The following is a 27,240-nucleotide window of genomic DNA, read 5'->3' as shown; positions in this document are numbered from 1 at the left end:
TTTATCAATAAAAACGAATTCTGGTTAATTTATTTTATGCATGAAATATTTTGTATCTTGAATCCATTATATTAATGAAGGGCACCATTTTTACATATCATCGGTAAAGACTACACATTATGATTATGATATTCAGTCTTCGCTTGTTGTTTTATTGAATGCTTGACGAATTTCTTTTGAGAAAATGCAACATGCAACTTGAAAACGCATTGATTTACGTAACGAGTTGCTTCCTCAATCCGCCATATTTGTTTACATCGCTCGTTTGGAAGCGTTCTCCATATAATCACCTCTGCTTTTTGGTAACAGACCACGAAATTGCGCATTGCGGTATTAAACCCATATTATCGCAAAGGTAATAAACGGTAGAATGCCGCATTTCGGTAGATGTGCGTATATTTGCATCACACATCCAAACACTTTTCCAGTATGTGTCAACCTCGGCTCTGTTCGAATGTAGTATAATTCGGTCAATTTCTATGATAGTATATTGTTTCGAATCAAACCAACCGGAAATGTGGCAGATTTCTTCTTTAACCCATTCATGCCCATGTTGTTTGTGGACAACAACGTTTTTAAACAGCTATAACTTTTGTTTGAGGCAAGATTTCTTCACAAAAACAAGTAAGGCTAATAAATGTGACTATTGACCTTCATTTGAGTACTAACAGTTGCAAGGATCAGCTCTAGAACTGAAGTTATTGCAATTAGTCTGATTGGATTCCGATGTAGCAGTGCTGCCAGGAACAGTTTATGTTGACGACAGAAAATAAATTTTTCATATATCTTTGTTATGTTGCAATATTTTCGAAAACTAATAAAACTTGTCATTTTAGACTGTCTTTGGGTACCTTTTCCACATAATTGGACTATTGTAAATATTCTAGAAGGATTGCATTGAGCATTTGAAGGTAAAAATTGAGCAGCTTCTAGCACTGCAAGGGAAGCACCTATCTTTATGAAAAAAGGCTTTTCGTGTTTCTTGATCCCACTTTTTTCAAGGAAAAACAGTTTTGAAACCATACATGCACTAGACAAAAATTGGGCATGAAAGGGTTAAAAAATCGTAATTCGAAATCTATTGGTTACATTGAAACAATAACTCTTAAAAATAATATACATTTGAAAAAATCAAAAGCGAAATATTCTTGACACTCTTACGATTACGGCAGTCAAATTTCACTTTTAGGGGAAATTCCGAACAAACCAATCACATCTGTTTACACTTTGACAGTAAACAAAAGAGAAACGTTTCCTCTTTCGTTGACTGCTGTTCCATTCAAGGAGTATTTTGACTGGTTGCTTATGCGCCGAAATCATAAGTTTGAGAAGAATTTTAAAGATTAAAGATCTCTTCACTGAAAGATTTAAAAAAATATGTTGTAATTTTGAGTATTTTCACCGAAATAGCTATTATTTCTCTAAAATAGATTTTGTTCCGTTCAAAATGACGCCGATCTCTTTAGATTGAGCTTAAACCATCAAATCAAAAACGAAATTAAAAATTCTGTGAAGTTGTCTCTTTTCAAGGTCACCAAATAATGTTTAAAGTGTTAGTCTAAAAATACCGTTTAATATCCATTTAATTGAACTGAATTCCGTCAACAAAGCTTACGCACTAATTTAGCATGCAGATGAATCTTTGGTGTCTAAACCCGATAGCAGCCCATCGTAATTAGCAGTTTGATCCACTTCAAACCCTCTCCAGTTGCAGCGGTATCCCTCCTATCGACGAAGGAAGCGCCGATTTTGGATCAATCACCAACGGAACGGGCGTATTCTCGCTTATCCTAACACGATAATGGCGCAAAATCGTTATCAACCCGATCCTAGTTTGCATCAATCCAAATCGCATTCCGATACAGTTTCGGGGTCCTTCGCCGAACGGTAAATACACAAATGGATGTCGCTTTGTTCGATTCTCCGCACTGAACCGCTCCGGATCGAATCGTTCCGGTTCGGGATAATATTCCGGATCGTGGTGAATGCCATAGATTGGAACCAAGACCAGCGTACGTTCCGGAAGTACCAGCTCGCTGTCTGGAATCTGGTAGCTTTTGATGGATGTCCTCAGTAAGGAGTCCGATGGCGGGTATTTCCGGAGGGTTTCTGTGATTGGATGAAGATGAACGGAAATTAGTGTGATACGTATGTCATATTTATTTTATGCTGAAATTAGCTCAGTTCAAAATCTAACTACTGTCAATTCGTTTGTTAAAATACAATTTCAATTGAACTGAAAATAGGTAGGGTTTTAAACAGTAATATATATTGGTTCGCTCCCACCACCGAAGCTGTTTTGAGTCTGAGTTGAAGTTTTCAAACAAAGCGAAATTAATATTTGATCAAGATAGTATAAAATTAAAAAATACATCTCATAACAACCTACCATCAATCACCATATTGAGATACTCTACAGAACTAACAGTTTCATAAGCCAACTTCCCGTCTCCACAGACTCGTCCAATTTCGCGTCGTAGTTTATCCTGTACGTCAGGGTTCAAAGCGAGCTCGTACAAACAGTTCACCATCGTCGTCGAAGAAGTATCGAACCCAGCCAAGAAAAATAGAAACACTTGCGCTGATATCTCGTTTAGCGTTATCTTTTCCTCCTGCTTTTCGCTGTTCTTCATTTGGATTAACAAATTCATGAAATCATTCCGCTGAACGTTATTCTTTTCTCTATACTCCACGGTGCTGCGCACTAGATCCGTAAAAAACTTCTCTAGAACCGGCGGCGTACCTTTTAGCATGAACTTAGTTGCCACACCCTTAAAAGTCATCAGTAACATCGTCCACAGTATTTGCCACACCGACTGGTGCAATATTATTTTTGAGATTTGCCGAATTTCACTCTCTGGATGACGTAAACTATTGCACTCGATTCCGAAGGCGCACGTCCCAATGACATCCGTTGTGAAGCAAGCGAGAATGTTCTTCATCTCCAACTCCACCGTTCCACCCGATGTTTTCTCACCCAAAAATTTATCAAACTCATCTGCCACCGCAAGAATCGTGTCAAACATCATTTTCATCTTCCCAGAAGTGAACGTCGGAGATAACTTCGTTCTGAGCTGGCGCCATGCTTGACCTTCCAACGCGAACATATGTCCCGACAGCGGATCGGCTTCCGGGTTATTGTAGATGCCACGATCGTGGAAGTTGGAAAAGTCCCTCACCAGAATAGTCTTGATCAGCTCCGGATCAATTACAATCACCGCCTTATTGATAAACAACATCGTTCCACCGATCGGTGCCTTTCGTGCCTTGAATTCCCGATACAGCCGGTGAGTGGTCGCTTGCATGTGTTCCGTTCGGAACGTATCCTTGAAATCACCGTACATTAAAACCGAACGGCCGGTGCAGGGAAAATTGCGTTCCTTCCAAAAATTGCGTCTTTTGTCCAGGAAAAGGAAACAACTGGCACCCGTGGCCAGCACCAGGGTGATTACGATCGCTAGTATCCACTCGAACATTGTGCGTTCACGAAAAGCACACCCACTTCTACCGAGCAACTGTCGGTTACTGATGATGCAATGCGATTGAAGAAACTTGCGCGGGTTTGTTAAAAAAATAACAGAGAGAGAGCGAGTTAATCACCACACTCTCTGGTACAGTGATGTCACACTTGAATCTGTTTTTTTTTTGCATATGTGTTAATCGGTGCCACTCAATATAGATATAAAACCGTCAGAAATTTTTAACAAGTATGTAGATATATCTAAATTTTCATGAAAATCGGCAGAAATATGTGGAACTTTTGAAAAAATTCATTAAAATATAATTTGTGGAGAAGAATCTGTGTCGACGAAAGGTTGAAAATATCTGATATTACAGAAAAAATGTGAGTATGTGGCCACTCTACTCTCTGATTGAATTCCGTCCATGAAGATAGCGGCTCGCATTCAATTTACAAGGTTAAGGTTAAACCACCGGGTAGCATTTCTTTATTTATTGAAAGTTTAAATAAGAGGCAGTTAAAAGTCGCGAGTGAATAAATTTGGGCGTGGTTTTCTTCACTTATCTCCAAGGAAGCCATTCCTACGGATTTTCCCGTAGATCTACGGATTTGCTTTTTTCAATAAACATGTTAGTTTGGAGTACAGACTAACGCGATTTCCTAGAAACCCCGACGTAACATTTTTTTCACGAAGATAAATGGTACATTCAGATACGACCCATTTTGGGTCGGTCAAGATATATTTTCTCTTGGTTACCAATGTGGATAATTTCTCCGACGGTCTAAAACTTTACAATATATTGGTGGATCTTTAACTGACTATATTAACATTCTGATCTTTATACTACCGATTATAATAGATATTCAATTACGTGACAACACGCTGACGAAGAAGGTGGAATATTTTTTTTATATTTTGTGGAACCGAAAAGTGTATTTCAAACTTGTATGAATTATTTTTATTCCTAGAAATTTAAATAAATGTCTCAATGTAGTATATCTCTTGGAATATTTTTAGTGCGTTCCTGAATTCGAGAACAAAAATCTTGAACATTTCGAAGAAAGTTTGATTTGTGTGTTTCGAATTCATCTCGTCAATTACAAGCACCAACTGGATGTCAAGTTATATGATGAATCTAAAACTAGTACCCCAATTAGCACTACTTAAGCACAAAAAAATCCAAACAGTTCACACAACACATGTGAATGCCTTAAGCAACTAGCTTGTCCCGTGTGATGCCCCGACAAGCAAAAATAGAAGCTCTGATCGAACATCATCTAACTAGACACCCAGTAGGTGCTAGTTACTGACGAGATGAATTTGAAACACAAAAATCAAATTTAATTCAAGTTAGGTATTGTACCCTTAATGCGCAAATTGATTCAATCCAATTTTCACTTTTAGGAAATAATATGGCATAATGTTAGGTGTGTGCTTCGAAGAAGTTGTCAGAATATCATCTATATTCAGCTATCCGCGCAAACGATTTTCTATTTTTCAATCAATTTTGCAGTGTGGAATAGTTAGTGCCAATAAATATAAAAACTGAAAATTAAAATGTGTTGGATATTCATAATAGCATCTTCTACATGGATAAGAGTCAGTACACAAAGTCACATGGCTCTCGATTTCAAAAGATTTTTTCTTAGAATACGTATGCTTGTATCTCGTCAGGGTAACAATTTGGCACTGGGTGGAAATATACCATTTTTTGACTATACACTCCGTAGAGTGTATTTGTTTGGCAACATTATGATCACCGCTGTTATGTATCGTTCACATTTAGTTATAAATTTTCGTTCATTGTAGCGTTTGTGAACGGTTTTGATTGTGCAGGTAGGTGTAGTAATTTTTGTTTGACATTTGTGTATAATTAACATAGAACTAGGGATAGGTAGGTATTCGCTCTCTTCTTGCAAAAATAAATTTTCGCTAGTTATACTGCTCATCAACGATGACAGTGATGCGGCGAGACGATTTGTGTTTGTTTTCGGTTGAGGCGGAAGGCGGTCATCGTGAAAACGACAGTTAGTGACGAACCACAGTTGTTATTAGACGCCCGAATTAGCTTATCCTTTTCGGGACAGTTTTCCGACTATTGTCAGTGAAGTGAAGTGCGCGCGTGTGACGGCCAGTTAAATCCGTCGAAGAGTACCGGCCTGTGGTTCGGGCACACGCAAAAGCGGTGTTGATTCGCCGTAAAGGGTTAAGCTAAACGTTAAGGAGTGTTTTTGTTACCCCGACTAAACACCAAAGAATCGAATCACGAACCGTTCTCGCTGTAGAGCTTGAGCTTAAGCTTGTGCGACCACCCCTGGCTGCTACTCCGTTATCGATCGGGACTAGCTGAAGTTGCACAGGGAATCCGTAGATAATTATGCTTGGGAGTAGCGAAACATCTTTCAATGTGCAACTCCTGGTAATCCTAAAGTGTTTTTTTGATCAATACCGGCGCCGGCCAGGCCCGAACGTAGATCGCGGAAGGAAAGGGAAGGAATGGTTAGTCCGATACTTGCTTTTTCTAGAGGCCGTATATACTACTGCGCACTCCACAAGTATCACAGGAGGAGGATATTTTTGATAGTAAGAGTATAGAAGTTGGATCACTTCTTCTTTACCGACGCCAGAGAAGTGACTGCACTGTCTGGACTAGATATCGACCCACTAAAATCATAGACCGGGAACCAACAGCTTTACTTCCCTTCCGAAGGAAGACGTGACCACAGATTTTTTCACCTCAGAAAAATCTCAACGACCTCGGCTGGAATTGAACCCAGGCAAATTGGAATGAGTGGCGGTCACGCTTACCACTCAACCACCGGCGCCGTCACCAACCGTTCCGGATGTAGAGGATAATTCAAACGAACCAAGCTCTCCTCTACAGCTAATCGTCAAGAAGAACGAAGGTTCCCCCTGGGAACATAACAGCGGTGACTTCCGAGATCACTTGCAGCGAGTCAGTCGATCCGGCGATAGTTCACCAACGTCGCTAGGGAGATTCCAACAAAGGAGCCAAGCTCACCTCCCTAGTTAAACGCCAAGGAACGATACCAGGAAGGAGGAGAATACGGCCTAACTGGACAAAACCCCAAAATTTTATTTTAGATTTTTCATGATTCACCATTTTTCTCTGTTTGTAAACAGGTTGATTAAAGTCTTCTCAAAATATTAAGTCTTGAGGACGAAAGTTAGATTTTCTACAGAACTTTAAAGGTGAAATAGATGATCATTTCTGGAAAAAAAAACTATTCAAACTTATGTTCTTCAACGTAATATATCTTTTCCGATTAGGGTCGAACTGATTTCATTTGAAAGATTATTCGCTGGACAAACAAGAGCCCGAGTAGTGTGGGAACCCGATAGTTACATCCTGAATCAATTTTTGAAATACAGCATGCTTCATCTGTTGCTGGAATTCAAGGTAACGTACGATTCAGTTCAACGAAATAAACTGTGGTGATAAAAATGCCTGAACATGGCTATCCGCCAAGACTAATTAACTGACTCAGAAAGATTGAATAAATGCGTCAAAATCGCCGAAGAGACATCCGACTCGTTTGTGACGTTAAATGGGCTGAATTAGAGCGAAGCACTTTCTAATTTGCTGTTCAACATAGTGCCTGAAGGTGCGATGCGAAGATCAGGATGTGTTGTTTAAAGAGAAGGAACTTTCATCACTTGTTTCCAGACGACATCGACAACATTGGAGTCGATCGTGAAGCAGTGTACGAGGTGTTTGTGCCGTTTAGAAAGGAATCGGACTGACTATAAACTCTGGCAAGATAAAGCTCATGGTAGCTGGTGGAGAACGAGCCAGTCCGAGCGATGTTGGTCCTAGGTAGGAATATGCGGCATGAGGTTGTAATTGCGCTTAAAAAAATTCGGAACACTTGTGACATATGGGAGTAGTGTTAGCTGCGAGGTAACGGGGCTTGTTTTGGCTGCTAATTGAACTTATCAGCTAAAGTCCGTAACCTACGAACATCCAAATAGTTTGCTCTACAATAATGAGAAATGGCGGGTTTCCTACAATAATATTTTATTGCGGCTATCACCTGTGATAGACGCAATGAAATATTATTGTAAAACCCGTGACCAAACGCCCTCTCTCATTACTGAAAACAAAGTGTTCGTCCATCTTTCTATCGAGTTTGCTCTACTTAAAACGGTGTTGCTCCGTACACTCAGATTTTTTTTACCTGTTGTTACGAGGCACTCTTCTAGATGAACACATGAAAATATTTTGCGTTTTGCTTGTTTATGTTAGATCTAATATCCGAGGAAATTTTGAAAGACCACCCAGGTTTTTTTTGCGGGAGATACCGCGTCAATTGAAAAAAAAAATCATTGATTAGTTCATAGAGTTCGGTGCACTGGAAGTCGCCATCTTGGGGCCGAGCCAAGAAGCCAGCGAGTTTTGTGTCGAACCTTCATCGCAATTTAATCGTAGAGCACATCGCTCCATACGTTGTGTTCAATCTGCGTTTTTTGCTCGGTTTACGCCACATCCCGACTTGTGCTCTCGAGGGACGAGTGATAGTTTGCTTGGTTGGACCTTGCAATGATAAAGCTAGATTTTGATTTTCATCGTACCGGCAGTGGTCTACTAGATGACGAAGAAACGTTTTGTCAGGCAAATAATTGACGGTTAAAGTGGAAAAATTGTGAAAAGTTGGTAAAAATGTGACTTTTTGCAAGTGCTAAACTCATAGCGTTACTCAGACACCAGGACTAACAAGTGGTCAAATATTGGGATAGCATAAAAACTTTCTATGCAAGTGAAAGTTTGATGCAAGATAGTGTGCAAGAGCGAGATTTCTGGCAGAATAGTGATTCGGTGGTGCCATGCCATCTGCAAAATATCTGTCTCCAAGGCGAGTCAGGAAGGGTATAAATTAGAAATATTGGTGAGATCGTCTATTTATTATTATTAGTTATATGATTTACACACAAGATATGTTAATACTAAATACGAGTGAGAATTAAAAATTTTATTTTTAATTCAGGAAGTATGAATGTGATGCATGCATCCAATTGATGCGTTGATGTATTCATGTGAAGCTTATTCTATTTGAAGCCGACCTCAGAATGTACGGCATTCTCAAAATGAATCGGTGGATGTGCAGTAGAGCTATTACCTTCCATATTCCGGGCTAAAATTATTTGCATCTATGTTAGTACTAATGCGGTCCCAACAAAAAATCCCTAAACGGCAATACCAACACATTCAAATCCTCTCTGCGTTGCACTCATGTTTCATCAATTCTTATACAATAGAAATTAACGCGTCCTATTGCCTAGAAGTGTGCATCATTTCGCTTGCCATTGTATTCCACAAGAAGCAAAGCGAACACAATGTGGATAAAGACGAGTTTCGATTTTCTCTGTACGACACGACACATTTCGTATTTGAAGATCGCTTCACACTCGTCTAGCACTGTCAGTAAAAACTGATTTGGAATAGTGATGGGGTATTTCGGTCAGTGCTAAATTGAAATTTCGTTTCTAACGGGTGTTCAAAAAAAATGTGAAGGATTTCAATACCTTTCTGTAATCAAAGTAAAGAGCGTAAATTTTACTCTCCAAGAGAATTGCTCTCTGGATTCACTAGAAATGGGTAGCATGTTTCTTTTTGCTCGGGTGCTGTCAGTTCAATCGAAGATGGCGTCGAAACAGCAAGAACTCCGCAAGCGTGTTGTACGGTTTTACGAAACGCGTGATCATCGTGGAAAAAAGTTTACGGTAGACCACTTTCGAGACGAAAACGTGCCCGTGAGTACAGTTATCCGAATCCAGGCATCCCTGAGCGTGAAGCGAAAGGCCAGTAGCGGCCATCCGGCGAAGATAATGACGCAAAAGAAGAAGGAAGCGTTGAAAAAACTGTTCGACAATAAGGACGGAACGAGTTTACGTGAGCCCGGCCGAAAAGATCACTGCTCCCATACCTTTATCCACCGAACCCTCAGGATGGAGGACATCATCTGTCTGAAGAAGACTCGGTCCCCCGAGTATACCGACGAGCAGATAGCGAAGTAGTAAAATATAAGTTTAAGCATAAATTTGAAAAAAAAAGTTATGCTGTACATCGCCATATCGGACAGAGTGATTTCAAAACCGTGGTTCAAGCTGAGAGGTCTACCGTTCTTAAAGAAGCATCATGCGGATGAGAAGTACGGAGCATCATATGGATGGGAAGGCCGGACAAGGCGTCTCCCAATACCACGAGAAGACGCTGGAGTATCTTAAGCAGAAAAAGATGCCATACGTGCCGAAAGAAAGGAACCCGACCAACTTGCCCCAGTGCCGCAGTGGCCTAGTGTACAAAAATAATTGGTGGGCCAAGGATACGAAGCAGTTAAGGTTGGACAGAGAAAGGGTAAAATTCGCAAACGAAAAAAGCAGTTTTTTTCCACACCGTATGTCAGATCTTCATAAAAATCAATCAGCAGTACTGTAACAACATTCTACATACGCTGATTGATTTTTATGAAGATCTGACATGCGGTGTGGAAAAAACTGCTTTTTTCGTTTGCGAATTTTGCGCATTCTCTGTCCAACCTTAACCACCAGGATCTAAAATTGTATCCGGAAGATGGACGTCAGTGCAGTCCGGCGCTCTTGTGAGAGCATCGCGACTAAGACGTTTTTTACGCGAATTTTCCAATTAACTCGCTTTTACGCGTTTTTTTCACACGGTTCGTATCCCTTGCGTAAAAAACCTGGATGTACGTTGTCATTGAAGAATATAAACGGTCAAGTGATCGATGTGTTTGAAAGAGTACTCGGCGGCACAACGGAAAATGCCACAGACGCATGAACCACGAGAAGTACCATCTGTACAAATATACTGACGTCGCAAGGTTAATAAAGAACGGCAGAACTCTGAGGGATGGGCATGTAGCGCTTTTTTCGAAAAAAAACACCAGTATGTTCAGCAGAGAATCTGGAAGGCTCTCTCACTCCAGTGCAGATCCGCCACTCGAGTGAAATGCGGCCAAAGATCGAGCTTTAGAAACACGATGTAGTGAAAATTTTCGAATTTTTAAACGGTACACTGTTTTAGACAACAACTTTAAAAGAATGCTCCACACGCAAAAAACGGCCATTGGCGCCGGTTTGTCGATGGTTTATCGAGAGAAACATTGATGAGCTCTCTAGGGATTACTTTTTAACAGTTCGAAATCAATATACAACGAACGACTTTAGAAGGAATTTTTGCCTGTACTCCGTTTTTATGTAAACATTTGTGCGTGACGTATGGGTACCTACATAATTGACTCACCTTTTTCGATGTATTCGTAGGTGTACTAAAACATGCTAAAATTATATCCAGCGAAGAATCTCCTTTTGAATTTATTTCTTTACCTCGGCTGGTGACTAGTAACAGTAACAGTCCAAAAACCGGTAATACCATCTTTCGACCACGATTCACATCGGTCGATTGCAGTATTTTGTTGTATCCGGAAATTGTTATACTATGTTCACACTACAGAGTTAAAACATGTTATAATAATTAGCAATAAGAAAAATGTCATCAAGATAGCGTTAAAACACGTTTTAACTCGTAGTGTGAACGTAGTATTAGAGAAAATTATACCACCACACCTAGATAATTGGGTTAAGACAAACAGCTAGTTATCAATTTACCTTTCGCCATGAAATTTCCAGTTGTTCTACGTTCGACGCTCGTCCCATTAATATTAGGCTTACTGAGAGAAATCTTTGCGTTTGTGGCGAGTGTCACCACGATATGGAGCACGTTGGTTGGTCTTGTGCCGAATTTCTTGGTGCTAGGTCTTTTGTGAATAATTCGCCATGGGGCCAAGGTATACCACCCAACGGGCTTATTCATGATATCTTGACAAGCCAAGCCATGTCTTACAAGTCATCGATCTATTTTTTTTTTTTAATTTACCGATATGCAAGTTTTAGCCAATGTGGATAATTTATTTATTTATTTCATTTTCACCCGTCCAAATAATAAGATGCGATTCAGCGTGACACACGTTTATTTTATCAATTCGTGAACCACTAAATCTTATCAACATTCAGATAATTCCCTCCGCTCGGTGAAAGCACAAACATCTTTGCGTCGAATACGATCGATGATGGTGTCTGCGCCGAGGGAGAGAAACGAAAACTTTTCAGAAGCGTTATCAGTCCGATTTTGGTCTGCATAACACCGAAGCGCATTCCGACGCATATTCTCGGACCTTCCCCGAAGGGAAGGTACGCGTAGGGATGGCGTGATTTGACGGCATCCGGAAGGAAACGGTCCGGATCGAAGCGTTCCGGATCAGGAAAAATATCCGCATCGTGATGTAGAGCGTACACAGGGATTACGACCATGGTTTGCTTTGGAATGACATGCTCAGTGCCGGGAATGGTGTAATCGTTGAGAGGTACACGAACCAAACTTTCCACCGGAGGATACAATCGCAGCGTTTCTAAAAGTTGAATTTTTAGCTATTTGTTATATAAAAAATATCACACAACCATACCATTAACTACATTATCCAAATACTGAATACCCATCACCAAGTCGTACGTGATTTCCCCATCGTTCGCTTCTATCGCCTTCTCGATTTCGTCTCGCAGTCTCTCTTGAACATCCGGATTCTTCGCAAGCTCAAACAAACAAAAGTTCATCGTTGTCGATGACGTTTCGAATCCTCCGACGAAGAAAACGAAACACTGTGCAGCCATTTCATTGATTGTGAGCCCTGCATCTCCTTCGCTCGAATCTTCCGAGCCATCCTTTTGCTTAAGCTGGAGTAGCAAATTAAGGAAATCATTTCTCAACACGTTGTTTTTCTCCCTAAATTCCACCGTTGATCGGGTAAGATCGATAAAAAACTTTTCCACAGTCTGATCCGTAAGCTTTATCTGTAATCTAGTGGCAAGTTGTTTAAATGTTGAAGCAAAGAAAAACTTAACCACATCAATAAAATCCTGCTCGAGCACCTTCCTACCGTACTTAAGAAACTCCGAATCCGGATTCTTCAACGTGTTACACTCCAATCCAAACGCGCACGTCCCAATAACATCGGTAGTGAACCTCACCAGCACTTCCTTCATTTCCATAACCGACTGTTGCTGTTGGGTTTCAACCATAAACTGCTGGAAGTCTTCCGCCACTTTCATAATCATCCCGAACATGCCCTTCATCCGGCCGGACGTGAAAGTCGGAGATAGCTTTTGACGCAGCACTCGCCAAGGAGCTCCCTCCAGAAGAAACAGGTGTCCGGACAGAGGATCTGCTTGCGGATTGTTGTATATGCCACGATCATGAAACACATTAAAATCCCGCACCAGGATAGTTTTAATCAGTTCCGGATCAATGATGGTTACCGCAGGAAGCGGGAATAAACTGAAACCGCCAAATCGTTCGCCGCGCCTTTTAAAGTACCGATACAACTCCTGGTTGATGTAGCAGGCATGTTTAGTCATCTGCTGCCCTTTGACGTGCCCAAAGAAAAAGTTCGGGTTTGGAGCGCACGGGAAATTTCTTTCCAACCAGAACCGATGGCGTCCTCGAATGTAGAAAAATATCGCAACTAGTGTGATGGCTAATGCCGTTACCAGGAAACTCAGCAGACCCATGGTATAGAGTCTGCTACTGAGAGGTTGACCTAAACACTCACTAGGCGGTCTGTGTGTACTGGAACTTAAATGGGAAGGTATTTAAAAATATTTTCTGCCATCTCATGGCCAACAACGATGATGCATTGAGTTAGGGTAGTTATGATAAGCTAGCTTTACGTCAAGCCCCACATTGCGATAAGTGGTATCTCGTTGCCAAATTTGGAGAAGATGGAATTTGCGATATGGCGACCAACGGGCTCGAGCATTTCACACCAAGTGGAACCTACCCTGCTGTCCAACGTAGTGAAATTTGCATCGTCGACACAGATGGATAGTTATGAACTCGGACTACTGAAAATGACGAGTACTTTTCTACTTTTTGTTCTGGTTGCCCATTGAGCACTTATTTAAATGGACAATGATGACACAACTATTTAGGAAATGTATTACCAATTGGGTCATTAAGCATATGGCTTTCATTTTTTTTCGATGCAGCTTACGTTAAAGCTTTTTTTCACTTTTTGTACGCAAAATTACAAATAATTTTATTTTTTTTACAAAATTGAATTTTCACGACCACACCTTCCATTGAACTAATATGTAATACCTACTTAAGGAAGGTCACCGACTCAGGGAATCAAAGCCTGAACAGTAGGGTGGGCAGAAAAACTCGAAACTTTCAAAATCCAAATTTTTATTTGCAATCAATGGTCCCCAGTTATAGGGTTCAGAAAGTGGTTTTGGAAGCGGAAATCATTTTCGTTCATTACCGCGGCTCCCTTTTCGTGCCATTTAACACCACTTCCTCGTTGAGCCATTCACTTGCTCGCGAACTAAGCGGTCCAATCCCTAACGACGGACCTGGCCTACACCGACGGAGAATTCCCCGGCGAGAAAACTTCTCCCGAAATCGATTCTCGTCAAGGTCTACCCAGTCTAGTTCCTGGTGTGACATAGCGTCCGGTTCGCTGGCACCCCGACGAGGCATACCCGGTACTCTGTTGCAGTATACTTGACTAGTCCATGGCGGTGGATCTACCCCGTCGGAGAGTTTCCCGGCGGTGACTGCTCTCCGGAAACTATTGCACGCTGTTCATCACGCCATTTCCGCAGTAAGCCGGTTATGATCTGCGTCACCACTCTGTTGACGCGTTCCACCTGTTTACTATACTTGTCATTCGATATTATTCAGGTCGATGTTCTGTCTTCCCGTTTCAAACATCTTCCTGCGTGTCGCTTGAAATCGAGCAAGATATTTTGTGAAGCAGTCGTGGCCCGACAGGAGCTGTGTCAGGGGGAAGTTCACCTCTCCGAGCCATCTATTGACCCACGTTCACAGGTTTAGGCTGAGCCGGTTCACCTTCCTTTCTACGTATTGCCCCATCCCTTTTGCCACCTCGCTATCTTATGGATTCACATAATCTTTTTCACGTTTCTGGAGTTTCTCCGATTGTGGCACTGGATATCCTTCGCCAGGGCGATGCAAATGGGATCCATACCGGCGATAACGTATACTGCCTACGACGATGTTGTTCTGTACGCGCTCACGACTCGTGCGGCCATCAAGCGGAACGTCCTGCTCATCTATTCGCGTTTCCGCTTGGTTTTCAGCGCCGCACCCCAGGCAGAATCACTGACGAAACACGTGATGGCGGACGTCTCGTGTTAATTCTTGAACCACGGACGTTTGGCATGTTCCTTGCTATAGCGTTCGTTGCCTTCGCCGACTTTTTGCAAGCGTAGTCGTCGTAGTTATTGAAGCTCAATTATCGATCATCATTCCCAATAGCTTCAGTGCACGCTTAGATGCAATCACGTACCCTCCGACGCCGATCTGCATCCGCTGAACCACTTTGTAGTTGCTGACCAACAACACCTTCGTCTTGTGGTGAGCTATCTTAAGCAGCTCGACCCCGCTCATCCATTTCACGATCGCGTTTATTGTTTCCATCACCGACACCTCCATTTCTGTAAGTGTCTCAGCCATCACCGTTAGTGATACGTCGTCCGCGAAACCGGTTGGATCACCCGGTGGCTTGCCTGGCTTTGGTAGAAACACCAGCTTCTGTACGTTCCACATTTCCGGGAGTCCCTCAAGCAACAACTTCTGCAGCACCATCTTGAACTTGTCCGGCTATGCCAGAATCACAGCTTTTGGTGTCACGTTTGGTATTCCATCCAAATCAGGGCCTTTCTTTACTTTCAGTCCCATTGACGCTTCTACGAGCTCGTCGTTAGTCACTTGCCGATCTTCCGCGATCAACATTTCGGCTGGCGTCGATGGGCCCTTCACTTTCGCCATCTCGGCGCGGCACGTGCCCCAGGGATTGGCATCTGCTTCTCGGAACAGCTCCTTGTGGCAATCTGACTGGCTAAGCTTGATCTCCCACTTTAAAGCGGCCCAAATGCTGTCTTGCGTTCCTATCATGGTTCCAATACCGCTCTCTGAGGCCGCCTTCTGGATCTGAAACAAGCAGCACGTAGCGTACTGAGCGTCTCGTTTCACGAGTAAGCTGGACGCCGTCTATTGCGTGGCTTCACGTTCTCGGTCCCGCTGTCAGTGCCTCAACGAAGAAGTCTTTCGTCTTCCACTTTTTTTCGCCGACCATCCTTCTTCTTGTTGCAGCAGGGTTCCGTTGGACGATACGGCAGCAAACCGCCTGGTGATCGCTACTTTTGCATACCCTCCAATCCATGTTCGCCGTCAGTGAAGAACTACAGAATATGACATCAATGATACACTCCCTTCCGTCTCTTCGAAATGTGCTGTAACCTTCATTGCACAACCGTACAATAAACTTCGCTAGAGCTTCCTGCAAGATTCACCCTCTTATGTTTGTTACTCTATTGTCCCACTCCACAGGCAAAGCATTGAAGTCAGCACCTGCTGGCTTTCAGTCGATCAACTGCTCGGTTAACTGCTCCTTGGAGGAGCGTAACAACTGCACACGAAGACGCCGTAGATTTTAGCGATGACGAAGCCTTCGTATGAGCGCTTTACCAATTCTTGGATGGGGAATCTACCCAATTCTTAGATGGCTAATCTACCCCATGCACTCGTTCCCAATCCCGTCACTCAGTTACCCATTTATCAGGGGGGATTTAACACGACGCGGCAATCAAAGCGACATCACACAGAGCTTCTATCGTATACTGCCACAACAGTTGCTGTGCAGTGTCACAGTGATTCAGATTTATCTGGGTTATTTTCATTACCGTTGGCCTGCAGTGCCCTTTGTAGGTAGAGCATTTGAAGCCACCCATCTGATGGTCGTTTCCGTCCTCTGGGGTGTAATGCATACACTTTGGCATCTGCGTGCAATCTCTCGCAAGATGGCCTGTCTCCCCGTATCATCCAGCACATCCTGGATCTATCCGGTCCTTTGCAAACCCTTGTCAAATAGACTACACAGATAAAAATATTTTGTAATTTTAAGATTATTTTCATGCACATATTTGGAGCATGAATATAAATGTAAAATTAAGCTCCACCACAAATACACACGACTTGTCGCGCTTTCTTCAACGAATTTTATTATAATTTTACACGTGGGTTGAAAATTACAGTTTCTTTAAACAGAAAACACATGCACTTCAATGTATTTTTACTCGAATACTGTTGTAAAATGATTGACATGTAATATTACACGAATGAAAGTGTAAAATTGTATGCTGTTTGATGCTCCAATTGATGTTAACGTAATTTTCAATCAAATTTTAGATTCAATTGTTGTATGTTTACATTCGTATTGATTTACATGTCGTTTAATTTCCATTATTTTTTGGTGTGTAGACAGTTGAAGCATTTCTGCGCTTGTTTATTCAAGTGGTCGGCTCTCAAAGGTTATTCGATCATCCAACCATATCTTTATGTTACTATGTTTTGGATTGACTACCTCTAGCGCCTTGTCAGCAATGGTTACCGGTAAACGAATCATCGCTGTCTGAGTTCCTCCATACTCCTGTTGCTGCAGCTTTTCCTCCTCTTTCTTTTGCTGAATAACTTCAGCTGGTTTTGTGTGCTGAGGTCATCACCTTTGGCGAACAATTTCGCCGCGCCAATTTCTTGCTCTTTCTCCATTTTGTTGGGTCGCAACTTCGGCCCGCTATCTCCACTCGTTGTACGTAGTCGCCTCTTGTGATCCCATGATTATCTCTGTTTAGCAAGGAAGCCGTGCTATTAGTCATACTATCCTTCACAGGGGGGTAGTGCTCAGAGCCGGATCAGCGAAAATTCGCGAATGGTATATCCGAGCCTAGCACCAGCTACTATTGATGACGAGCTTTGATCATACCCGTAGACCTGCCAATGTTTTAACGGGACGAATTCAGCCCTGCTGTTAACTCACTCTAGGGTGCTTATATTACTAAGATCTTCGGTTACTAAAATCTCAAGATCTCTGTAGAAGTGGCACAGACTCGCTTCGCCGGTGCTGCTTTCGGAATTATGGAGTTTTATAGAGGTTTAACAGAGCCCAACGCTGTCCAAACCTTACCAAATCCTAGCAAAACTACCCAACTCGCAGTTTGTCCCGGGAGTGAGGAGTTCGATAAGCCTCTGAACTCCTGTAGCTGCTTCCCTAGTGTGTGTGTGTGTGTTAATCGTCCCAGCTCCCACTTGATGGCAACGGTTTACAGAAAAATTAGGTTGGTTACCCTATTAGCAAAGACTACATATTAAGAAAACTGACATCTCTTTCCTTCCCAAATACAAACGAAAAGCGACAGAGCCTCTATTGCATGAAGGTAGGAAGCTTAATGTAAAAGTGTATATGTGTGTATGCGTCACTATGGGAAGCACCACCTTTATCCGCAAGCGGTGGTGCTGTTACTGTCTCCAGATTCTGGACAGAGTTGCCAGTCTTCTTGAAATGCAGTCTTCGGTATTAGAGAAGAATGTTATGTACAGATATTGACGTTTTTGCGCTAAAGCCCCCCAAGACAAATTTCTGGCTGCGAGACTGTCGCAGATGGATTCAACCGTTTTTACGCTTAAAATAAAAAATCAAATGACTTTCGAACATGATGAATATGTTTATATTCTGCTCGTAATTATTTGGGTGATACTCGATGGTGCCAAGAAGAGTATGTGAAAAAATATTAATAACGATTGTGCAACCGTTATGAAACCTTTCTAAGCATTTTTTCCTTGAAGTTCCAGGACACCAGGACAGTCAGTTAAAAACCAGTACATGTCCTGGGAAACCAGGACGTCTGGTCACCCTACCAAACTGCACAAGCAGCCCAACGAATTGAAACTATCTCTTGTTTGCCATTTCATCTTTCTGTTGAACTGTATAATAACCGCGAGTGTTTGACATATTATTGCATAGCACACTAGTAAAATGTGCTTTTTCCACACCATAGTTGCGTTGTAAAGAGAGTTAGAAATACAATACAGTGTGCTGCTAGAAACTTGTTTGAAGTCAGCAAATGAGATGTATTAGGGACCATCTACCCTATAAGAAGTGTGATTTGCACATTGATACTTTCCATAGAACATATTTATATTTTGGTAAATTTTTCTTAACAGTGCGACCTTATTTGCTTATTTACCGATGTCCAGCGTTAATTGTAACGTCTCATCATTAGCTCCAATTTCATTCATAAATTACCCTTACATTTAATAACACATTGACTACATCGTATGGGAGAGCGAGACCGCAATCTAGTAAACACGATATCAAATACTTTACACGTGCGAGCAGATACCGTCATCGGTCACGATGAGATCGCAAATTTCAATTCATTCTTTCGAGCTCCCTCCGCTCAGTACCTATCAGACGGGACTCCAGTATAGTCAGTCGTCCACTGCTCTCGTGTGATACATGTAAAAGTGAAACGATGTCTCTGTTAAGTTTGCTCCTAGCGGGGCTTGCGGTAGTGGCTACCGCCGTGTATCTCTACATCAGAAGTCGTCACCGGTTTTGGTTGAATCGAAAATTCCCCTGCGCTCGCGACCCACCGCCAAGTTTCCTGTTCGGTCATTTCAAGGGAGCAATTACAAGTCAGCACGGAGCCTACATCAATCAACAGCTCTATCAGGAATTCAAACACAGAGGCGAACGTTTCGGGGGTTATAGTTTTTTCGCGATTCCATCGGTAATCGTGGTCGATTTGGAACTAATCAAATCAATTCTGGTGAGGGATTTTAATGTCTTCCACGATCGAGGTATATACAACGATCCCGAAACGGATCCTCTCTCCGGACATCTATTCATGCTGGAGGGCGCGCAGTGGAGATCGATGAGAAAGAAGCTCACTCCGACCTTCACGTCCGGGCGCATGAAAAGTATGTTCGAAACAATTGTTAGCGTCGCGGAGGAATTCAGAAACTACATGATCAACAACTATGACCGGCAGCCGGAGATGGAAATGAAGGATGTTTTGGCGAGGTTTACCACTGACGTGATTGGAAGTTGTGCCTTTGGGTTAGAGTGTAACACATTAAATAATCCCGACTCGGACTTTTTAAAGTATGGCAGAAAAGTGTTCGATCAGGACTTTAGTGGACTTGCAAAATTTGTATTTGCATCACTGTTCAAAAATCTAGCGCGTATTTTTAAGGTAAAGCTAACCGACGAAGGAGTGGAGAAATTTTTCATCGGACTCACGCGAGAGACTGTTGAATATCGCGAGAAAAATAATGTACAGAGAAACGATTTTCTCAATTTGCTACTTCAAATTAAGAACAAAGGAGAGTTGATAGATCACCCGGAGGAAGGAGCGGATCAGGCTGACGTGGGTCTCACTATCAATGAATTGGCGGCACAGTGTTTTGTATTCTTTGTAGCTGGATTCGAGACGTCGTCGACGACTATGAACTTTTGCATGTATGAACTGGCGATGAATCCGGATATTCAGGAGAAATTAAGAAGTGAAATAGAAAATGCGATCACCGCCAATAACGGTCAAATCACGTATGATTTGGTGATGGGAATGCAGTATCTGGATAACGTTGTAAACGGTAAGTGATCAGATTTTAGAAATCGAAACGTATTCATTCGATTTTTTTTAGAAACGCTGAGAAAATATCCACCCCTCGAGGGTCTAAACCGGATACCGCTGGTCGACTATCAGATTCCCGATTCCAAGCACGTTATTCCAATGAACACAATGGTCATAATTCCGGTATATGCAGTGCATCACGATGCTGACATCTACCCCGATCCGGAACGGTTCGACCCCGATCGGTTCCTACCGGAGGCAGTACAGTCGCGTCATCCTTACAGTTTTATCCCGTTCGGAGAAGGACCGCGAATCTGTATCGGGCTTCGCTTTGGAGTGATGCAAACCAAAATCGGATTGATCACACTGTTGAGAAATTTTAGGTTTTCGCCTTCTTCGCGGACACCAGCAAGGATAGCGTTCGACCCGAAGTCGTTTGTGTTGTCGCCAATCGGTGGAAATTATCTTAAGGTGGAAAAGATTGCTGCTTGTTGATAAGATAATGGTTTTGTTATTATCATGTTGAATAAAAAAGATTAGGAGCGGTTTTTATTACCGTGAGTATCTAATAGGTGCTATGCAGTAAGACTTCTCATTCTTCGAGTAAGTATCTGATTCGAACAATGTTAACCCCTTCATGTCTATGTTGTTTATAAACAACAACGTTTTTAAACAGCTACAACATTAAATTTAGGCAAGATTTGTTCACAGAAACAAGTAAGGCTAATAACATGGACTATTGTCATTCATTTGACCACTAACAGTTGTAAATAGTAGCCGCAGAACAGAAGTTAATGCAATTAGTCTGACTGGATTTCGCTGGAGCAGTGCTGCCAGGGGCGTGTTCTGTGAATGGTGAAAAATGAAATATTGATGTATCTTCGTTGCCTTAGAATATTAACGAAGACTACATATTAAGAAGACTGATATCTCTTTCCTTCCCCCATACAAACGAGAAGCGACAGAGGTTACAGCGCCTCTATTGGAGGAAGGTAGGAAGCTTTATGTAAAAGTGTATATGTGTGTGTGCATCACTATGGGAAGTACCACCTTTACCCGCAAGTGGCGTTGCTGTTACTGTCTCCAGATTCTGGACAGAGTTGCCAGTCTTCTTGATATGCAGTCTTCGATATTAACGTATACTGATAAAACCTATCAATTCTGAATTTCTTCGACTACATTTTCCATGCAATTGAACAATCGCAAATAATCTAAGAGAATTGCATTGAGCATGGGAAGGTAGAAATTGAGCAGCTTCTAGCATTGCAACAAAAGCACCTATCTTGATCAAAACAGGTTTTTTTGTGTTTCTTGAGCTCATCGGTTTGGATACCTATATGACCTAGAGAAAAGGTGGACAAGAAAGGGTTAATGCACTTTGTTATAATCAAACCCATTTTCGGCTTATAATTCGAGCGACTAAAGGACCTGATTTGAACAATTCGTACAATCAATCACACATTAGGGCTGATTTCTCAAAACTCGAAAATTACAGACGTTTCCAACCAAAAGCAATTTAAATGACTCGGGAAATCTTCCTCAATGTTAAATCATTTTTTACAATCGATCAAGTCAATTGGGCCCATTATTCGATTTACGATCGAATTTCTTGGCTAATTTGAACAAAATATTAAAATAAATTGACTCAGAATATATTAGTGATCTAATTCTAATGTAAATTTCTGCAAGAAAAGTTGAGTATTTTCAATAAATCACACAATGTATTCTATTGTAAATAAATTTGCCCTGATTGAGTTGGAGAATGGTTGCTCATCATACTTAAATGAAAAAAAAACCGGCCGGATCAATAAGAACTTTTTTATTTGACGACCTAGTGTCAGGCCCATAGTGTGCCGGGTTGACCACCATCAACGGCGCCAGCTTTATGGAGCATTGTAATCTTGATCTGATTTATAAGATAAGTCAGCATAAGTGTGTCATTTCAGTCTGCTACCATTCACCGAACACACCCGTCAAGAAGAACTCACCAAGCTAACAGGATAATTGTATAGTTATACAGCTGCGTTAGGTACATGTGCACCGTGCTATAAACATCCACAACACAACACCGTTAATTTCGCTTCGGCAAATATTTTCCGACGAATATAATGTTCATACAATCCAGTTTCAACATATACGAAATATTGTCGTGATGATTGATTGATGGTTGCTCACAGCACAAATTTTTGCTTTATGTTACAACATGACGAATGATCTGTCTCCGCGAACCTAGATGCTGCTATTAAAAATCATTTTGTAATATGGAGTTCTCTGCGTCAAAGAGAATAAATTGAGGAACTAGGCATTCTCAATGGTGTTCGAGTGGTGAGAATATGGTTGAAGTACTCCGTTCCTTCCTTCGTTACCCTGGAACCTGGATCTGCCTTTCCTCAGACCACGCATTGTACTGATGACAACCAGACGTGTCAGTAGGGGAGAGTGGGTACCAGAGTCGAAAAATGTTTTTTTCTTTTACCAAAATCAGACGAAAATGTCGAGAGAGCGATGCTACTCTCTAAAGCACCAGAACTTTGCAAAAAAGGAAAATGAGACAACGGTCTAGGACAAAGAATACGTGCAAATTCAATTTCGTTATTTCCTCCGCACACTCGTTTTCCCTTCAAGATTGAGAGCGACATTAGTCCCTTCGATATTGAATCTAGTGCTGGGCGAACGAAAATACATTATTGACGATATTTGCTTGTCATTGTTCGATTTAGTAGAATTAGAAGCTACCGATGATATTGGACGACTGAAGCACTATTTCCCGTTGTTGCCGCGTTCTAGTTGCAGTTCTACGATGGATATTGCCATAATTTCATTTATTGAAAACTAAAATGAGTATCAAAATTGCTGATTTAAAATTAAAACGAGCTTGAATTTTCGTATTGTCATAGGAAAACGAAAGTCGCTACTTCTGCCACTCGCTTTCATAGAATCGAAAGAAGAAGCCGGTTTTGTCTTTTTTATTTGGCTTTGTATATATAGTGTTGAAAGAGGCAGCAAAAAGACGAAGGTGAATCCAGTGGGTTTAATCGTTCATTGAAATTACATGAGAATTTTAAGCCCTGGTGGGTACACTTGATCCCACTTTTGTTTTTTCACATAATTTTTTAATGTAATAAATAATTTGATTGCAAATATCGTCATTTTTCAGTCAGTTCAAATTGTAAGAGCAATGAATAATGTGTAAATCCAAATACCATGTCCTGTCAGTAATATGAACAGTTTTAAAAATCATGTCAAATGAAATTTTTGTAAAAATGTATGGTAACTTGATCCCCTGCCTACTAGGGCTAAACAAACAGAGAACACTATGATTAATAGAAACGAAAGCTAAGCTTAAGCTAATCACATAGCCTGACAAAATAACTAATAAAACTACGTTTTAAGATGCGCGACAAGCTTTAACACCAGTAGAAAGTGAAACCAGATTTTTGCGGCAAATCAGTGCTGTTTGACTGCCTTTTTCAACTTTCAACAACTTATCTCAAAATTTGTTCACGGAACAAACATTTTAGTTCAATTTATATTGTCAGGTACTTTATGTAGTAATTATTTAGGGTTTGTATGCCTATAATGGACCCTTTGCGTATAATGGACCCCCTGATGCTTTTTTGTCAATTATTCCTCATTAACCCTCTCATGCCCAACTTTTTTCTAGTCCATGTAGGGTTTCAAAACTATTTTTTCATGAGAACGGTGAGGTCAAGAAACTCGAAAAACTTTTTTTCATAAAGATAGGTCCTTCCATGGCAGTGCTAGAAGCGGCTCAATTTTTACCTTCCAATGCTCACTACAATTCTCCTAGAATATTTACAATAGTCCAACTGCGTGGAAAACGTAGCCAAAAATAATCTAAATTGAAAAGTTTTATCAGTTTTCACTAATATTGCAACTTAACAAAGTTATATGAAAAAATCATTTTCCGTCATCAACGTAAACTGTCCCTGGCAGCACTGCTCCATCGGAGTTCAGTCATATTAATTGCAATAACTTCAGTTCTAGAGCTGATCCTTGTAACTGTTCACACTCAAATGAAAGCCAATAGTCACATTTGTTAGGCTTACTTGTTTTTGTGAGCAAATCTTGCCTCAATCAAAAGCTATAGCTGCTTAAAAACGTTGTTGTCCACAAACAACATGGGCATGAATGGGTTAATAACTGTTTTTAACGTATACAGAACAGCTTTAAGACTTAGACAGAAATTATAATGTGTTTTTTCACCATAATTCATTTTAAAATTGATATTTGCACTCAATTTCAATCCAGTGCAGCATGACACAGGGTTTCTAGTAATTGTTTTACTATTATAAAAATAATACTTCGCTCTGATGTAAAAAACTACGCATGAAGAAGATATTGTTTTACTGGTTAATACCTAACACTAACACAATCTTTTCCGATGTAGATCTAACAAACCAAGATAATTTAAAATTTATATTGAAATTCTAGGGGTCCATTATGGGAACAAGTGAAACTAGGTATCTGCGCATTATGAACCCCTGACACATTAATATAACTAGAAACTTGTAATAGCAACTAATATAATTAAAAAGAGTTATCAACATTCTGAGGATTCCGTATAAGATGATTGAAACCATCATATTGAAAATTTTGCAGCTTCTCAGTATTGGATCAACAAAATTTGTGGTTCCTACACCAATCAATAGACAAAAACTAATAACAGTAGGTACAAATACATGAAGGCTGCCATGCAAAAGTTCATTCGAGTGACTAGAACCATGTTCTGTCAAAAAAGCATGCAGGCAATTTGATGTACCTATCACGCTCTACTGTTAAGTATCGCGGGGTATATGGAAAAACTGGCCTGAAGGAACAAGAAAAGGTCCACGATTCCCACCATAAAAGAACATAAAATAGTTACATAGATAGCCCGAAAAGATTACTTAATAACCACGAAAAATAAATTCTGGAGTAATACTTTAGCAAGTTCGTCGTGCACAGGGTTGCAGAATTATTGCAATTTATTCAATAATATCCTTCTATTGAAAAGTAATAGAATAAATATATTGATTTAGAAAAAAAAGGTGGTGCTAAACGTTCAAGAAGCTTTACTAAAATTTGATTATACGGAATACTAAAATAAATACCGTAAAATGTAGCATTGATTACTGTTTCGAATAACTTTCTTGAAATCAACGAGCTGTAATTAATTTCATTTTTAAAGCAAAACTAAAGATACAAAGTACTTTTATCAAACTTTTTCAGGAAAATAGTAGAAATTAAATAGTTGGGGATTAAATCATGTAAATTATGGATCTTGTCCGCTAAAAATACTTACGGTTTCTTCAAAACGCTTCAGATATAGCTATACATGAATGTACAAACAATTGTATGAACTGATCAAAATGATGCAAGAAGTTGTGTCGTTTTTAATTTGTATTTGGTATCTTAAAATATTATTAAATTCGTTGTCTTTAAACACTGAACATGTTTAGAGCCGATTGGTTAAAATTGCAAATGCTTTACTCCACTGTATTGTTAATGGATTGTCATATTTCGACCGCCAATCAATTCAGAAAATTGCCAATTACAATTTTCGTAAATTTGTGTAAGACTTTCTATAATGCAGACCTCATCACTTTACTCATATGCGTCATATAAATCACATCGCTTGATATAAAAGTCATTTTCGTCTTTGAAATCAGCATCAGATCAATTAAAAATTTAATTCATTAGTCAAAGGTTTCGAGTGCCATTGAAATATTTAATGAAAGGAAAGAATAACAAAATTTTATTATTTTTCATATTTTATATTTTTCTTACAATGCTGTGCTAAAATCACTCTTGATATTACCAGAAAACTATAAAAATACCCGGACCCGAGTCCATAATGCGCATATTCGACCCTGGGTCCATAATAGGAAAACGGGTCCATTATAGAGATATGGATACCAGTTCGAAATATAGAATTTTACTAAAGGAATCAAGTTGAAATGCTTTAAATTTGCATTATATTGTTCGAAAGACTTGGTATCATCAATTGATAGAATATTAAATTAAAGGTACAACTGGATTTATCCAAATTCTTTGAAATTGTTAGCACCGTCTACTGCGGGGTCCATTACTAGCTCATTAACCCTATATTCATATACATTTCGAAAGTGTGTGTGAGAGTTAATGAGATAGGGATCAAGAGTACCCAGTGTTGCAGGGATCAAAGGTACCTGTTGTATGAGGCGTACGAAATTTAGTTTTTTTGTAGAAATTGTGTAACTTGTTATTCGAATACGTGTTTTTCTAGACAAAAGCCCTTATAAAGTAATTGTAATTGAAAATATTCATAAATAATTAGTTAGACGAACTCATACAATCGTCCAAAAAAAATCGTGAAAAGATCTTCCAGATGAATTTTAACCAATATTTTCAAAAATATGATACAACTTTTCCAAAACAAATGTAATACGTTTGATTTGTTTTATAAACATCATAAACTATCAAATATGTCATTTTATTATTATATTGTGATAACTTTTTGTGTTTATGCGATATGGAAGGGGAATTAAACATCCCCAAGGATCAAGTGTCCTCACTCTCCCCTACTGTAAACAATCAGCTAACTATGAAAACCCCTGCGCGGTAGTGTCGAAGACAAAAACAAAACAAATAAAGACACTTCAGCACAAACTGTTGCCCAACTCAGTAACACCTATGAGTCAATGGGTTTGTGTTTTGACTTTGTATCTTCAGAATCTGGCACATGACCAAGACAGCAGATTGATGAGATTGGTGCAGATCCGAAATTGGAAGCACTACGACGCACAGTGGGACGAGCACGGACTTAATTCCATATATAAAGGTTTCACGATATTCTCGCTAGTATTTTTCTAATGTCGGTTAAGCTATCAGATACATTTTTTGCGAGATTTTAGGTGATTTGGACGTAAAATGAATTTTTGATAGATTTTTGAAGTGTATAACTCAAGAGTTTTTTGCAAAATTTGGTCATGAGAACTATATCCAGATATTCTCGTTTCTCGAAGAAACTTCACCAAAATTATCCATGTGATTAAATTACATCGTAAAAACACAACAAATAAGTCACTAGCTGGTTTCGTTATTAAGTTAGATAACTGTTTATCATAAACTTTTATTGAATGCGAACTTCTAATGCGATAACAACAACGACGCCTGTGAATGCTCGCGATCACACTATACCCATTCGAAAGCTTTTAATTTTCTCTTTAAAATGAGTCTATGCTAGTTTTGCGAAAACTTGTGA

General features: G+C 40.3%; 3 protein-coding genes across 3 annotated transcripts in view; 2 read left to right on the top strand and 1 right to left on the bottom strand.

The window, feature by feature from the left end:
- The window catches only part of LOC131677539 (sodium/calcium exchanger 1-like), a 296,789-nt gene that overhangs the window by 231,139 nt on the left and 38,410 nt on the right, over positions 1 to 27,240 (top strand). The window lies entirely within an intron of this gene.
- On the bottom strand, positions 1,552 to 13,141 carry LOC131693230 (uncharacterized). Its single transcript, XM_058980890.1, has 5 exons — positions 11,963 to 13,141; positions 11,494 to 11,908; positions 10,744 to 10,936; positions 2,390 to 3,596; positions 1,552 to 2,109 (listed from the first exon to the last, which is right to left on the bottom strand). Exons 1-5 carry the CDS (start codon positions 13,062 to 13,064, stop codon positions 1,694 to 1,696), a joined length of 3,333 nt encoding a protein of 1,110 aa, XP_058836873.1. The 5' UTR covers positions 13,065 to 13,141; the 3' UTR covers positions 1,552 to 1,693.
- On the top strand, positions 18,809 to 20,563 carry LOC131677537 (probable cytochrome P450 6a14). The gene is made up of 2 exons (XM_058957419.1): positions 18,809 to 20,013; positions 20,065 to 20,563. Exons 1-2 carry the CDS (start codon positions 18,891 to 18,893, stop codon positions 20,487 to 20,489), a joined length of 1,548 nt encoding a protein of 515 aa, XP_058813402.1. The 5' UTR covers positions 18,809 to 18,890; the 3' UTR covers positions 20,490 to 20,563.

This window comes from Topomyia yanbarensis, chromosome 1 (assembly GCF_030247195.1).
Source record: "Topomyia yanbarensis strain Yona2022 chromosome 1, ASM3024719v1, whole genome shotgun sequence".
Taxonomy (NCBI): domain Eukaryota; kingdom Metazoa; phylum Arthropoda; class Insecta; order Diptera; family Culicidae; genus Topomyia; species Topomyia yanbarensis.
This window is presented reverse-complemented; position numbering and strand designations above follow the sequence as displayed.